The following is a 12,787-nucleotide window of genomic DNA, read 5'->3' on the forward strand; positions in this document are numbered from 1 at the left end:
TGTAGCCTGATTTTATTTCTTATTTGGAAACAGGATCTCACTATGTTGCTGAGAACCTTGTGAAGTTGCGGAGCCTGGCTTTGAACCTGCGATCCTTCTGTTTCAGCCTCCCAAGTACTGTGATTACAAGCGTGTGCCACCATGCCTGGCTTACGGTTTTTTAATGGCTTTATAGCATTCTATCACACGAATCATATGTGCCATAATTTATTTACATCCTACTTATTTTGTTTTTAGTATGTTTCTAATTGTGTGTGTGTGTGTGTGTGTGTGTGTGTGTGTGTGTGTGTGTGTGTTGTGTGTGTGTTAATGGGGATGGAACCCAGGGGCATTCTACCTCCGAGCTACACCCCCAGCCCTACTTCTTATTCTTTATTTCGAAACCAGGTCTCACTGAGTTGCAGAAGGCCTCACTAAGTAGTACCTGAGGCTGGCTGCAAACCATGATCCTCCTGTCTCAGCCTCCCAAATGCTGGGATTACAAGCATGTGCTATCACACCCTGCTTACTTATAATTTTTAATTATGAAAATTTTATTCTGAACATCCTAGAAATGGACTTACTGAATTAGTGGGTATGAATAAGTTTTAATTCTTTTTATTATTAATATTGCTAATGGTTAGATACCAAGTTTACCAAATCACTATCAGGCAGTATACAAAAATAATTATTTTTGATGCCTTTAAAAACATTGCACCATAATTATCTTTTTGTTTCTTTTTCTTTTTAGTAGTTCTAAAAAGAATTTTTTTTAAAAATTGTCAATTTTTACTTTACATGTTTTTATACTCTATCATTAAGTGCACATAAATTTATTTATTTATTTATTTTTTGTGGTACTGGGGGTGGAACCCAGAGGCTTTCTACCTCTGGGCTATACTCCCAGACCTATTTTTGGAAACAGGGTCTCACTGAGTTGCTGAGAGCCTCACTAAGTAGCTGAGGCTGGCTTCGAACCTGTGTGATCCTCCTGTCTCTGCCTCCCAAGTACGGGGATTACAAGTGTGCGCCACCACGCCCGGCTAGGTGCACATAAATTTAGAAATTTATGTCTAATAGATCAAAACATTATCATGAAATGTTTTTTTCTCTAAAAATTATTCTCTGTCATATGTATATAACTACACAGATTGATTACCATTTGACTATCTCTCGCTCTTCTTCTTTTTTTTTTTTTTTTTTTGGGGATGGAACCCAGGGGCATTCTACCTCTGAGCTACACCCTCAGCCTTATTTTTTATTTATTTTTTTTATTTTGAAACAGGGTCTCACTGAGTTGCAAAGAACCTCACTAAGTAGCTGAGGCTTTTGCAAACCATAATCCTCTTGTCTCAGCCTCCCAATGCGCCACCACGCCCGGCCTGCTGTATCTCTTATTCTTTTACTTTCTCCCTTTCTGTGTGACTTGGAGGCTTTTTTCATTCCAAGGCTCTGTCTCCACAGGCTAAAATGACACAGAAAGATACAGGAAAAGGCCCAGAGCCTGAGGACAGCAGGGAGAGACTGGAGGCACAGAGACCAGAGGCAGAGTGCAGACTTGTTGAATAGGTGCTGATTTCTCTAACTGTGGACCAATGTGAATCCTTACATGTCTTTTCCTCTCTTGCAATTTTAGTTTAATGATGAGAAGAAATTGATGAACTTTCATCAGAATCTTCAGGATATCACAGAAGACCAGCTCAGCTTGGCCTCAATCCACTATATGCGATCTCATTACCAAGAAGCTATTGATATATATAAGCGAATACTGCTAGACAACAGGTCTGTGCCCTTTAGGCCCACTCAGAATCTCAGTTTGTTTTTTTTTTTAAACTGGTTTGGGTGAGGATCTGATGTTCTTTGGATATGGTAGTGTGTTTAAATCAGTTTAGTTGATAATCTCGTGAAATAAACAACTCCTTAGAAACTGTTTTTATCAGGCTTTCTATACCTTTTTCATTATCACCCTTCTAAGGCACATTTTTTGACATTATTTCTCCCAGTTGCCCTCCCATATATTTTAATATACTGATATATGTATGTATGTGACAATATATTCGCCATATGTATATCAGTGCTTTACACATAAAATGTGTATGATTTTTTTTCATTCCTCCTTAAAAACCAATTTTTGCCCCTTTTGTAGTGATACTACCCCTGTTGAAAATACATAACCTAGATATATCAATTTCAGAGATATAGTTACATTGTTATTAACTGGCTGACAAAAATCAGAAGCAAACCATTTTGAAAGCCAGGCAATGGCGCACGCTTGTCATCCCAGCATTTGGAAGGCTGAGTCAGGAGGATCGTGGTCAACAGCCAGCCTCAGCTACTTACTGAGGCCCTCGGCAACTCAGTGAGACCCTATTTCAAAATAAAGAATAAAAGCCGGGTGTGGTAGCGCAAACTTGTAATCCCCGGGCTTGGGAGGCGGAGACAGGAGGATCCTGCAGGTTCGAAGCCAGCCATGCTGGCTTAAGAGACCCTGTTTCTAAATTAAAAAGTATAAAAATAGGTCTGGGAGTGTAGCCCGGAGGTAGAAGGGGTTCAGGAATCCCAGTACCACAAAGAAAGAAAGAAAGAAAGAAAGAGAGAGAGAGAGAGAGAGAGAGAGAGAGAGAGAGAGAGAGAGAGAAAGAAAGAAAGATTGGGACTGTGAGTATAGCTTGGAGATAGTATCCCCCTGGGTTCCATCCCTTGTATTTAATAATTAATAATAATAATAATAATAATAATAATAATAATAACCAGTTTGAAGAAATAACATTCCAACTTTCTCACTCAATACTTAGCTTCTTCCCATTCCCAAAATGTGCTCTCCATCTCCTTCTCCTCTCCCCTCTTAGGCATCGTCGGTAGTCTCCCGCCTGTTGTCAGGCCTCGTCTGTCCTCTATGGTGTGTGCTTGTTTGCTTTTATGCTCAGTTGTAATTTTTGGTGTGAATGGCATGAACTTTTTTTTTTTTTTTCGGTACTGAGGATTGAGCCCAGGGGCATTCTACCTTCTAACTACACACCCCGAGCCAAATTTTTTATTCTTTGTTTTGAAACAGGGTCTCACTAAGTTGCAGAGGGCCTCACTAAGTATCTGAGGCTGGCCACGAACTAAGGCCCTCCTGTCTCAGCCTCCTCAGTACTGTATCACAAGCGTGTGTCACCACACCCAGGTGAACACGAGTTTTTACCTTGCTTCTCTAGTTGTCATCTTTTACTCTCTATCAAGATGCAGAAATATTACAGTGCCAAAGAAGAACACTTGCATGGATTGTATCTTGCCTTCTTTCATCTTTAACCTGTCCTCTGAGCCTCACTGTACATTTGAACTTTGTGGTTTGACAATTCTGTGATGTATACTTAATCTGTCACCCCTTAATCCTTCCCTCTACTAGGGAATACCTCGCCCTCAATGTTTACGTGGCCCTCTGCTACTACAAACTGGACTACTACGATGTGTCTCAAGAGGTTCTGGCCGTTTACCTTCAGCAAATTCCGGATAGCACCATCGCACTCAATCTTAAGGCCTGTAACCACTTTCGCCTTTACAATGGCAAAGCAGCTGAGGTAGTGATGGAAATAGATTTCTAAGTGACAACTTTAGTTTGAATTGCTTTATGCTTTCCAAGTTATTCGTTAATCTCTATGATTTGTAACTCTTGTTTATTAGCCATTGGTCATTGTCAGTGTGATTCTTTAAGAACAATATATATATATTTGACTTCTGAATCTGAGTTATGTCTAATATATGATAGATAATTTGACCTAGATGCCTTATGTTAACATAAGTATGTCTAAAACCAAATGCTTGAGCTTCTTCCTCTAAAATTTGTTGGTGGCTCTGTGCTTGAATGTCACCAGCAAATAGCCAGTGAACCACACCAGAAACCTGGGATGACCAGCTCGTTTCCCCACCGTTGGGATTTGCTGAACATGCACTCTCGTATGCCAGACCTTCAGTACAGCACTCTCTCTGCTAGAATGGCACCCTTCCTTCTTTGCATGGCACACTTCAACTCTGTCAGGAAAGACTACCAACCAAAGGTTCTAATTTTATACACTCAACAAAGCTCCCAGGGCCAAAAACGATTTCTATGCTTTCTTACTTCTGTGGATTCAATATGAATTTTAGAGCCAGCTTATCAATTTTTTCAAAGAACTGTGCTAGGATTCTGATAGGGATTGCAATGAATCTATAGATTAATTTGCAGATTATTGCTATCTTAATGATAGTAAATTTTCCAGTTTATGAACATGGGATATTTTCCTGTTTATTTTGGTGTTCTTTAATTTCCTTCTTTCTCTTTTTCTTTCTTTCTCTTTTTCTTTCTTTGTCTGTCTGTCTTTCTTTCTTTCTTTCTTCCTTTCTTTCTTTCTTTCTTTCTTTCCTTCTTTCTTTCTTTTTTTGCGATACTTGGGATGGATCCCAGGGACATTTTACCCCCATGCTCCCCCACAGCCCTATTTTTATTTTTATTTATTTATTTTTTTGGTGGTACTGGAGTTCCTGGAAACCCTTCTACCTCCAGGCTACACTCCCAGACCTATTTTTTATATTTTTATTTGGAAACAGGGTCTCTTAAACCAGCAAGGCTGGCTTCGAACCTGCATGATCCTCCTGTTTCCGCCTCCCAAGTGTGGGGATTACAAGCGTGCGCCACCACACCTGGCCTTATTCTTTATTTTTTTTTTATTTATTTTTTTTTTTGGTGGTACCGGGGTTCCTGGAAGCCCTTCTTCCTCCGGGCTACACTCCCAGACCTATTTTATATTTTTGAAACAGGGTCTCTTACGCCAGCACGGCTGGCTTCGAACCTGCGCGATCCTCCTGTCTCCGCCTCCCAAGCGCGGGGATTACAAGCGTGCGCCACCACGCCCGGCTCTCTTATTCTTTATTTTGAAACAGGGTCTCACTGAGTTGCAAAGGGCCTCACTGAGTAGTAGCTTAGGCTGTCCTCCAACCACGATCCTGTCTCAGCCTCCCAAATGCTGGGAATACAAGCGTGTGCCACCACACTCGGCTTGGTGATCTTTAACTTCTTTTGACAATATTTTGCAGTTTTTAAGAGACAAATTTCGCCTTTTTGGTACATTTGTCACTAAGTATTTTTGATACTATTGTAAATAAATTTTTAAAATTTCATTTTCAAATTGTTCATTGCATATGAATAAAAATACATGGATTTTTATATAATCTTTTATCCTATAATCTTGTTGAAATAACTTATTAGCTTGTTTGTGGATTCTTTGGGATTTCTTCTATTTAGGAACATGTTGACCGTGAATAGGAATAGTTTTATTATTACCTTTTCAATTCTGATGCTTATTATTTCTTTCTCTTGCCTAATTTCAGTAGATTCAATTTTTATACTTTTTTGTCCTAATAACTTGTATATGTGTGTGCGTACATGTGTGCATGTGCATGTATGTGTAGCACTGGGGGTTGAACAGTGCCAGGGATATTCTACCTTTGAGCTACACTCTGAGCTCTATTTTATTTTTTCAATTTGAAATAGGGTCTCATTAAGTTGCAGAAGGTCTTGCTAAGATATTGTTAGAACCTGTGATCCTCCTTTAAAGTACTGGAACCTAAAACCTTTTTACTTTCTTGTCTCTTTGCTTAAGAAAGTGTTTTACCTATTTCTCTAATTTTTTAGTTGTTTTCAGTAGGAATATTGGCTTAAATAGTCCAATGGCCATCAAAGTGTGATCTGGGTCGCTGAGGGTCTAGGGTCTCTGAGGCCCTCAGGGACCTGTGAGGCAGGGCTGGGGTTGGGGTGAGGCAGGCAAGCTGCCCAGGCATAGAGTTTAATCACCAGCACTCACCCCTCTTGCACAAAGTGAGCACCTCCTTCAGTTCTATTCCCAGGCACTCATGCATCCCACCCTTAGTTCCTGCTGGCCCTGCCAATTTATTTGTCATCTGGTAAACCAGACATTACAGATATGTGTGGAAAAAAAGAAAACAAAGCTACTCTTCTGATTAAATTTTTGTCAGTAAATACAGTTTTGTTAAAAAAATATTAGCCAGAGCCAGGCATGGTGGCACACGCTTGTAATCCCAGCATTTGGGAGGCTAAGACCAGGGAATCGTGGTTCGCAGACAGCCTCAGCTACTTAGTGAGGCCCTCTGCAACTCAGTGAGACCCTGTTTCAAAATAAAGAATAAAAAATATGGCAGGGGGCGTAGCTCGGAGGTCGAATGCCTCTAGATTCCATCCCCAGACCTGCAAAAAAAAAAAAAAAAAAAAAAAAAAAAAAAAAAAAAATAGCTAGGGATGGTAGTCCAGAACTGTAATCCCAGTACTAGGGAGGCTGAGACGGGAGCATTGCAGGTTTGAGGAGCTTGGCACCTTTGGCACAAAGGAAAGACTGCCTCTAGGAGCCTTCAAACTTCCATGCACTCATTTTCAAAGTACAAGGCTCAAGACACTCGGTTTCTATAAGCCTCAGTTGTTCTCATCTTCACAGTGTGGATACTCACAGTTACACTGACTCAGAGTCACGAGGGGCCAGTGAAGAGCACGGCAGATTCTTTGTAAACTGGGAATCCTTGTATGCATATGTGGCAACAACTATACACTTATATTTCATAAGTCTTTCCTTTTTGCATTTCAGGCAGAACTTAAAAGCTTGATGGACAACGCTTCTTCATCCTTTGAATTTGCTAAAGAACTCATCAAGCACAATCTGGTGAATAACGGTTTCCCGTCTTGACTGACTTCGGTCCTACTCTACTTTGGTACATCACAGCAATTAGAAAGATGAATGAAAGGAGATGCCCTGCAAATATTGCTCCCCTCCAAAGGAGAGAAAATGAGCTTATAAAATCAGCCTCTTCCTTAGGGAAATCCTTAGTGGGAGGGCAGGAGGATATGTCACATCTGGAAGGAAGGGCAAGGCAGGGTAGATCAAGTGTTTGGTTTTGGTCAAGACAAACATAGATCCTTATGGGTTAAAAAAAAGTGGAGAACATTTTATGGTCCTGGAAGAATGCTGAGATTTCAAAGGTTCATTCTAGTGCAGAACATGGAACGTGAACAAGAGTAGCACATGTGCATGATTGCACACACGTCGATTTTTCTGAAACAGTAAGTTTGCACTGGAGGTTAGTGGAAAGTAAAGTTGGATAGGGGTGGTTAGGTTAGGGCTTTAAGGCTAGATTATGGTGGTCATTGCTATATATATATATATATATATATATATATATATATATATATATATATATATATATATATATATATATATACCTACCCAGATTAAATTGCACTGTGGACCGTGCAGGGTAATGAGCTGCAGAGCAGAGCACTTGGTTTCAACTCAGGCGCCTGAGAACATTGGGCAAATCATCTACGATTGCTGAATCTCCACTTTCTCATCTAAAAATGGTGATAATAATCACAGCTTTCCCTTCCAGTTTCTCTCTTTGCTTCTTTGGCACCAATTCTTCCGGTACCCAAGCTGACAACCACAGCTGTTATAGACTCTTTCCCTTTTCCCTCGGTCTATAGTATCTACGCACCCAAATAGTTCTTTCCTTGTTGTCTTTTTTGTACTCCACTTCTTTTCTGGGTCAGGCCTCCATCACAGGTGTAGTTTTATTTGGATAGCTTTATTTTAGAATCCTAACACTAATCCTTTTCCTTCCTTTCTCTTTCTTTCTTTCTTTCTTTCTTTCTTTCTTTCTTTCTTTCTTTCTTTCTTTCTTTCTTTCTTTCTTTCTTTCTTTGTGTTGCTGTAGATGGAACCTAAGGTCTTGTGATGCTAGGCAAGCCCTCTACAACTGAGCTACATCCCCACCCCCCTTTTCATTTCTAAACTAGTTTGAAGCCAAATTACTTACTTTCCATAAAGAATGATTTGTTAGAGACAATCTGGAATCTAAGCATGGAGACAGATCAAGGCTTGACTGTAGGTTTGAGAGTTATCATAACAGTCTTTGTAATTAAATATGGAAAACTTTCATTTGCTCAAGTTCTGACAGTTAAATATGGAAGAAAACAGAAAATTATGATTCCCAAAGAGCATCTGGATCTAAGGGAATGGAGGAGGAAGACTTTTCAAATGAGATCATAAAAGGCGGACAAGAAGGGATACCTCAATAATGTAATTTTATTTATACCCAGAAGGCTTTTGAAGCTAGTGATGATCTATCATTACCCCTAATGATCTATCCCGGGGGTTCTTATATAAATTATATATTGAGAGTGGGGGAATGGTCTCTCTATGTTGGCCAGGTTGGCCTTGAACTTATGGGCTCAAACATCCTCCTGCCTCAGCCTCCTCAGTAGCTGGGACTATAAGTGCACACAGTCACACCCAGCCTTCCAAGGATTCTTATTTAATGGTTGAGTTGTGACCCAGCTAACAATATTTCCCTTCAAAGCTTTGTAGATGGCCATACATACAGCTCAAGGTAAAGAAACACTGTATGTTTTACATGTGTGTGCAGGTGGAAGGAACATATAACTAGAGATTATCCTTGGAGAGTAAGATGAGAGAAAGATGTGAGAATGTAAAATTTTCCATTTTTCTCTTGAAATTCTATATTTAAGTTTTCCTCTAGTGAACATATATTACTTTTATAATTTTTAGAAGCCTGAAAAATTTGAGGCAATATAAATGATAGTTAAGAATATCAATTTCTTTTCGGTACTGGGGATGGAACCCAGGGGCATTCTATCTTAGAGCTATACCCCCAGCCCTATTTTTTATTTTTTATTTTGAAGCAAGGTCTCACTAAGTTGCAGAGGGCCTCACTAAGTAGCTGAGGCCGGCCACAAACCCCTGATCCTACTGTCTCAGCCACCCAAGTACTGAGATTTTAAGTGTGCGCCACCACGCCCAGCAGAATTTTACTGAGAATCAAAGTCAAAATCAAACCATGCCATGTACTGGCTTTGCACCTCCAGGTAAATCACTTCACACTGCTGAGTCAGTGTTCTCGTGTGAAGAATAAGGAAAGTTACAGCCCCTACTGTTTTAATAAACATTAAATCAAGACGTGTGTAAGGTGCTTTGCATAGTATCTAGGAAATATAGATTAACCATCCTTTATGGAAAATTCTTGGGACTAGAGTGTTTCAGATTCCAGATTTTGGGATATTTGTATAGATATTAGTGTTAGCTATAGTAACCGGTATGTAGTAGGTGCTAGTGAATATTTACCAAATTAACTAAAGAAAATATTACCGAATATGTGGCACACATAGCCCACTTTAACTGATTTAATTCTCATAATAACCCTGAAAGATATATATTACTCATGCCATTGAGAAATAAGGAAATAAACTCAAAAAGGTTATGTAAATCCTATCATAATTTTTTTTTTACAGTGCTGGGAGTCAAATCATCATGGAGTTTTTGGTAGAGAGTGCCTGTATATTAAAAAGTTGCATTAATTATTGAGTATTTTAAGAGTTTTTCCAGGATGGGATGTGTAGCTTAGTGATAGAGCACTTGCCCAGCATGCATGAGGCGTCAATCCCCAGCACGCGCGCGCATGCGCGCGCACACACACACACACACACACACACACACACACACTTAGAATCAAGACCAAAGCAAATTTATGCATATATTTTTCCTGAAATTCTTTGTTTTTTTTTTTTTTTTGTGGAACTCTACCTCTGAACTATGCACTCAGTCCTTTTTTTTATTCTTTATTTTTAAATAGGATCTCACTAAGTTGCAGAGATGTCACTAAGTAAGTAGCTGAGGCTGGTCATGAACCCGTGATCCTCCTGTCTCAGCCTCCCAAGGACTAGGATAACAAGCGTTTAGCACCACACCTGGCTTTTTTCCTCCAATTCTTATGAAGAGAAAAGGAAATGTGTACAAAAGGGTTATGTCATTATTTTGTTTCTTTTATTTATTATAATTAAGAAAATGGTTTTTTCCAACGAGGTCAAGATCATGTGTATAGAACATCAAAATATATTCATTTTTTAAAAAAATAGCTGAGTGATAACTATATTTGACATAATTCTATGACCTGGGAATACACAATAAATGTAAAATTCCTTGTCACGTGGAAGTTATATTTTGGTGGCTATAACATAAACACATGAATGAAGATGTATGTAACAAGATGAAGTGAAAAGTGAGGAAGAGGATGGGTCTAGAGAGTGATGGTGGGTCAGGATTTCAGTAGGGCGAAAAATTAACTACTTAAATACAAAGCACAATTAAGAAAGATCAAAGCAGAGGGGAGGAAAAAGAAGACAGGGTAAGAGGCACAGGGATTGCTCAGGCACAAAGAAGTTCAACCCAAAGTAAAAGCTCTCACCATGTTAACTGATCCCTAGAACAATTTCAGTTGGATATCATGAACCCAGTCACATGTGGCAGCTCCTTAAACATTTCCACTAATACATACATACATACATACATACATACATACATACATACATACTGATGGTCACTGGTAACAGTTTCTCTTTCTCTAGGTGGTTTTCAGAGGAGGTGAGGGGGCACTGCAAGTTTTACCTCCCCTGGTTGATGTCATTCCTGAAGCGAGGTTAAACCTAGTGATATATTACCTTCGCCAAGGTAAGAAAAATTGTTTTTTCTTAATTATAATAAGAAGCCAGGCATGGTGGCGCACGCTTGTAATCCCAGTGCTTTGGAGACTGAGACAGGAGGATTGGCACAGGTTCAAAGCCAACCTCAGCTACTTAGTGAGGCTCTCAGCAATTTAGTGAGACCCTGTTTCCAAATAAAATATTAAAAAAAAGAGGTCTGGGAATATAGCCCGGAGGTAGAAAAGGCCCTGGGATGCCGGGCGTGGTGGCGCACGCTTGTAATCCCAGTGCTTTGGAGACTGAGACAGGAGGATTGGCACAGGTTCAAAGCCAACCTCAGCTACTTAGTGAGGCTCTCAGCAATTTAGTGAGACCCTGTTTCCAAATAAAATATTAAAAAAAAAAGAGGTCTGGGAATATAGCCCGGAGGTAGAAAAGGCCCTGGGATGCCGGGCGTGGTGGCGCACGCTTGTAATCCCCGCGCTTGGGAGGCAGAGACAGGAGGATCGCGCAGGTTCGAAGCCAGCCGTGCGCGCTGGCTTAGGAGACCCTGTTTCCAAATAAAAATGTAAAAATAGGTCTGGGAGTGTAGCCCGGAGGTAGAAGGGCTTCCAGGAACCCCAGTACCACCAAAAAAAAAAAAAAAGAAAAGAAAAGCCCCTGGGTTTCACCTCCAGTACCGCAAAAAAATTAATTATAACAAGATATTTTAGAATATATAATCTCTGATTGAACTACTTGCTTACCATTTTAAATCCATAATCCTTCCAAAAATGTATTTGCAACAAATTTGTGGGACAGAACACGGTAATCATCAGCACTCATTTGTTGTGCTCTGTGTGTGTGCGTGCGTGTGTGTGTGTGTGTGTGTGGTACTGGGTGTGGATTGAACACAGGGGCACTCTACCTCTGAGCTACACCCCCTGTCCTATTTTTTAGTCTTTATTTTGAAACAGGGTCTCATAAGTCGCAGAGGGCCTCACTAAGTGCTGCGGTCCAGCCCTAGCAGGAATCAGGGGTCATGTGTTGGTGAGAGAAGAGTTGAGGTGGTCGAGAGTGAGAGGAGACTGACACAGGAGACCAGATGCAAGCTCCTCCCACTTTATTCAGGATCTGTTACAATCTTTATACTTTCTTTCTTGGCAGGATAGACTAAAACACAGTCATGCAAGCAGAAAACTTCAAGGACAGAAAAAGTCTTTAACAGACTTCAGGACAGGGCGCCAGACATTTAATAAATCATAGAACGTATGCTTTGCCTCATGTCACAAGGTCAGCTCGAACTTAATCTTATATGTTGGCCCAAACTAAGGTCAGCTTGAACTTTATCTTTGGCCCAAACTTTATCCTTGGGAGAAAAATGATCTTTGCTGACTCAGTCTCGCACATGTCACCGCCCATCTATTTTAGTTATAATGCTTATACATAAAATTCCAATTACACATATTAATTCAAATAATTTTAAAATAATTCATTTGAAGGGGGAAGGGCTAGTTTTTCTTGCGGGGGACTCCAGCCTTTGCGGGTCCCCTGGCCGAGCTTTTGCTCAAGGCCTGCACGAGATGCTGTCCACGAACTGTGCTCCTCAGGCTCCAGGATGCTGCGATGACAAGCATGCGCCACCACACCCAGCTCTAGAGCAGTTTTTCTAACAGTTACCAGAAAAGGGCAATTGCTACAGCATGTCGTGCAAGCCTCGAGCAAAGGCTTGGCCAGGGGACTCGCAAAGGCTTGCGCTCCCGTGAGAATGACTAGCCTTTTCTCCTTCAAAAGAATTATTTTGAAATTATTTGGATTAAAATGTGTAATTGGAATTTTATGTATAAGCATCATAACTAAAACAGACCTTCCTAAAAGGACCTTTTTTCCCCAAGGACAATGTCTGGACCAACATATAAGACTAAGTTCAAGCTGACCTGATGATATGAGGCAAAACGTACTTTCTGTGATTGATTAAATGTCTGGCGCCCTGCCCTGAAGGTTGTTAAAGACTTTTTCTGTCCTTGAAGTTCTCTGCTTGCATGATTGTGATACCCTGCCAAGAAAGGAAGCATAAAAACTGTAGCAAGTCCTGGATAAAGTGAGAGAAGTTTGCATCGGATCTCGTGTGTCAGCGTGTTCTCTCGCGACCGCGACTTATCTCTCACCAACCACACAAACCCCGACTCCTGCTGGGGATGGACCCCGGCAGGTAGTAGCCACTGCGTCGGCAGTGGCGCTCTGCCAAGACCTGAGGCTAACAGGGTAGGCCTTTAGGTGCATAGTAGCAACTGACCAGATAGCATGTAT

The 12,787-nt window shown here is 40.5% G+C and overlaps 1 protein-coding gene across 2 annotated transcripts in view; it reads left to right on the forward strand.

The window, feature by feature from the left end:
• The window catches only part of IFT56 (intraflagellar transport 56), a gene marked incomplete at both ends in the record, with an annotated part of 41,995 nt that overhangs the window by 8,849 nt on the left and 20,359 nt on the right, over positions 1–12,787 (forward strand). For both annotated transcript variants that reach the window (XM_080700838.1, XM_080700839.1), the window contains 4 exons: positions 1,616–1,761; positions 3,371–3,542; positions 6,594–6,668; positions 10,424–10,526. In XM_080700838.1, the coding sequence (XP_080556964.1) occupies positions 1,616–1,761; positions 3,371–3,542; positions 6,594–6,668; positions 10,424–10,526 (496 nt within the window). The remainder of the gene's footprint in view (positions 1–1,615; positions 1,762–3,370; positions 3,543–6,593; positions 6,669–10,423; positions 10,527–12,787) is intronic.

Source organism: Muscardinus avellanarius (genome assembly GCF_963383645.1).
Source record: "Muscardinus avellanarius genome assembly, chromosome: 9".
NCBI classification, from domain to species: Eukaryota; Metazoa; Chordata; class Mammalia; order Rodentia; family Gliridae; genus Muscardinus; species Muscardinus avellanarius.